General features: G+C 32.9%; 1 protein-coding gene across 2 annotated transcripts; it reads left to right on the top strand.

Annotated features, from left to right (window-relative positions):
* The first annotated feature begins 6 nt into the window (after nt 1-6).
* Nucleotides 7-3,161, top strand: LOC116351814. Of its 2 annotated transcripts, none has more exons than XM_031783956.1 (3): nt 7-243; nt 1,987-2,312; nt 2,372-3,161. In XM_031783956.1, exons 1-3 carry the CDS (start codon nt 111-113, stop codon nt 2,495-2,497), a joined length of 585 nt encoding a protein of 194 aa, XP_031639816.1. In that variant the 5' UTR covers nt 7-110; the 3' UTR covers nt 2,498-3,161. The 2 variants fall into 2 exon arrangements, with proteins under 2 accessions (XP_031639816.1, XP_031639818.1); XM_031783958.1 differs by having other exon boundaries at nt 2,026-2,312; nt 2,372-3,155.
* The last annotated feature ends 40 nt before the right edge of the window (nt 3,162-3,201 follow it).

The following is a 3,201-nucleotide window of genomic DNA, read 5'->3' as shown; positions in this document are numbered from 1 at the left end:
AATTATTTGTAAGGTCATGCACATCATTTTCAACAGAATTAACAGAATACACATATATATAGTTTGAGGGAAAAACAACGATTAGAACAGCAAAGCCAAAAGAAAACATAATGAGCCTATGTCAAAGCAGTCGATATGTTCTCGGCGTATGTGTAATGAGCTTTCTTCTGAATGGAACTTCATCGACGGAAGTCACTGTTCAAAAGCAGTACAAAACGGCAACCAAAACTATTGAACCGGGAGGTATGTGTAAATGATTTTTTCGTATCAAACCGTTGATGTGCTATGAATTCCATGCACCAAATTGAAATTGAATAAAAATCGAACGTAAAAGTGAATTAAAAGGTGCCATTTTGTTTATATTTTTTTCGGTATTTCCATGGTTATAAATGTGAAAAGACAACATAAATAGACAAAAAACGATTTACAACAAATTACAAATACGAGTATTGCAATAAAATAATCACCTCCATTTACGTCGAGATAGCGATGTGATCTTCTATACAAGTACGTGAATACTGCGTATTTTGATATATTGCGACGATTTTTTTCCATCAAATTAATATGATTTCCCACCTTCAATTGTGTGTATACACATAAGACACTTTGTCATTGTTGATGTTAAGTGTTTGTGAGGCCAAATGAAGATAGTGAGATTAATAGAGAGAGTTTTCATTCCAAGAATATAAAAGCAGCAGCAGGCCATAAATTGAGTCAATGAGCGCATTTTTATTTGGAACATGACTAATAATACTATGAAAATCATTGATGCCCATAACACTGACAGAAACGAGACCAGTCGGTTTCACATAATTCGGGAGCGCTGATTTCAATGGCATCATTCGTTTTTCTCCATCACGTCAGGATTTTCCACAATTTTCCTCAGAAGTTTCCCGGAAAACCCAAATTTACTGTTTATACTCTAGTAAGTATAGTTAAGCCAATTCGTTTAAAAAAAAATTTGAATCATTTGAAAAAAAAAATGATTTGTTTATTTCCCTCTGAAGTCACATTTTGAAGTAAAATTGGTATCCATTCAAACGCTCTGAAGGTTTTTTGGCATGAAAAGATTGAATATGACGCTGTTTTTGCTATAAAATTAGATTTGAATACACTTACCACACAAAAAGTATCCAAAATGGTCAAAAATGACCAAAAATGTCAAATTGTGGTAAATTTTATAGCAGAAAAAGCGTCAGATTTGGTCTTTTAATGCCAAAAACCCCCCAAATACTCATTTTCAGGGCGTTTGAATGGAAACCAATTTTACATCAAAATGTGACTTCAGAGGGGAATAACCAAATCATTTTTTTTTTTCAAATGACTAAATTTTTCTTTTAAAACGAATTGTGTGGATTAACTATACTTGAACCGTACTACAACGCCTGATAGGTCCCAAACTCTCTAGGAAAATTGTGAAAAATCTTGACGTGATGGGGGAAAACGAATGACGCGATTGAAATCAGCACCCCCGAATTATGTAAAACGGATTGGTCTCGTTTCTGTCAGAAATTTGAAGTTGAAAAATAACGCACATTATAATGTGACATTATAATAATAATAACTGCACCGAACACCGTTCCTTCGCCTTGGTGGTTTATTGAAAATAATTTAATTAAATAAATATAATACATATATTCAATTTGATTTTTATCAAGCATTTTTGAGAGAGAATATGAAAAATTATTGTTTCTTTCCTTTCATGTTAATAATATATATTAATTTCATAAATCAATTCTCCAACTGCCCAAAATTTCTACAATCCATAACAAATATTTTGTATTTTATATATATATTAGTATATTTTGCTTTAAATAATTTTCTATTCTCAGTTTGACTGTTGATAAATTTACTTCTAAATCAAAACTTTTCAGTTCAGGTGGAGTTTGCTTTATAAAGTTCATCTTTGGATATTGTTCGAAATGACGATATTTAAAATAAAATGGGATTCTGATTTTTCAAATTAAACAAATATTCAATTTATAGATCGTGCTCTTTTTAATCCTCATGTTGTTTATAATCAAGATTGGATGCCAGTTGGACACGCTGATCCGTTGAAAAATTATCCAACTTATGATTATGTGCCACCTACATCTGGAAGTGTTCGCTATTGGTCTGATAAAAACGAAAACCAATTTGCCAGTAACACCAGCGATAAAAATGAAATTTTATTACTTGGTGCTGCTATCAAACATTCAGTTCAACTTCAATCAAATCTTTTGCCGGTGTTCGAAGTGAAATCAAACAAACGACCTAATCAACCATTGGTGACCAATGATCAACGTTCATCTCCCTATTATCCTCCTTCAAAGGTACAATTGTGTTCACAAATCTTTATTTTTTCAAATTATACAAACTTAATTTTTTTTAGCCATCACGTGTTTTGACCCCACCATCGATTCAAGACTACAATCATTACTATACTTTCGCATCACATTTTATGAACAACGATTTATCTATGTCGCTCTCAGGTGATACACGCTCAACGGTAATCTAATGATTTCATAATACTCAAATAATACAGCAAACTGAATGGTAATACGATACAATTAACCGGGTAAAAACATTTCCCAGAGAGAAACTTTGAAGATAATGTGTTCATGCAAACCAAACAATGCTTGATAAATTTATTTGGTATTTCATCGGGACCACTGACTAGATCATCCGGAAGCATGTCAATTTGTTGTCCAACAAGCTCCTCAGTTATTTCAATCGGTGATATTTCAGCACAAATATCGCGAATATTTTCAATCTCCGAGTTGTCATATCGTGGATCTCCCTTAAAAGAGCTGTAGGCTGATGCAAAGTGCTTTGCAAAGAAACCAGCGATTGTAGACTGGTCATCTGCCCTCATATCCATATATGACATCTCATGCGGTAGATCATCACTTTTCCCCCTTTTATGTTATTCACATGTCTGAAAAACTTCTTTGGATCATCGTCTATCAGATTCTCCATCTCAATTCTGTAATCCTTGAGTGCTGACCGTGCACTGCGTTTATATTCTCTTCTTAATTGTTTAAAATTTTCTACTGAATCAATTGTGTTGACCTTTTTTTTAATCTGATGAGCTTTGCTGACTTTGTTTTTCAACTCGATTAGTGGCTTGTTAAACCATATCGGTTGCTTCCTGATGACTTTTGTTTTTAACTGTACATGAGTTTCGATTGTTGACTTTACAATTGTATAGAAATTGTTTAG

This window comes from Contarinia nasturtii, unplaced genomic scaffold, assembly GCF_009176525.2.
Source record: "Contarinia nasturtii isolate CC-2019 unplaced genomic scaffold, AAFC_CNas_1.1 Cnas_scaffold_6360, whole genome shotgun sequence".
Classification (NCBI taxonomy): Eukaryota; Metazoa; Arthropoda; class Insecta; order Diptera; family Cecidomyiidae; genus Contarinia; species Contarinia nasturtii.
The sequence above is the reverse complement of the archived record's forward strand: the minus strand, read 5'-3'. Positions and strand labels throughout refer to the sequence as shown.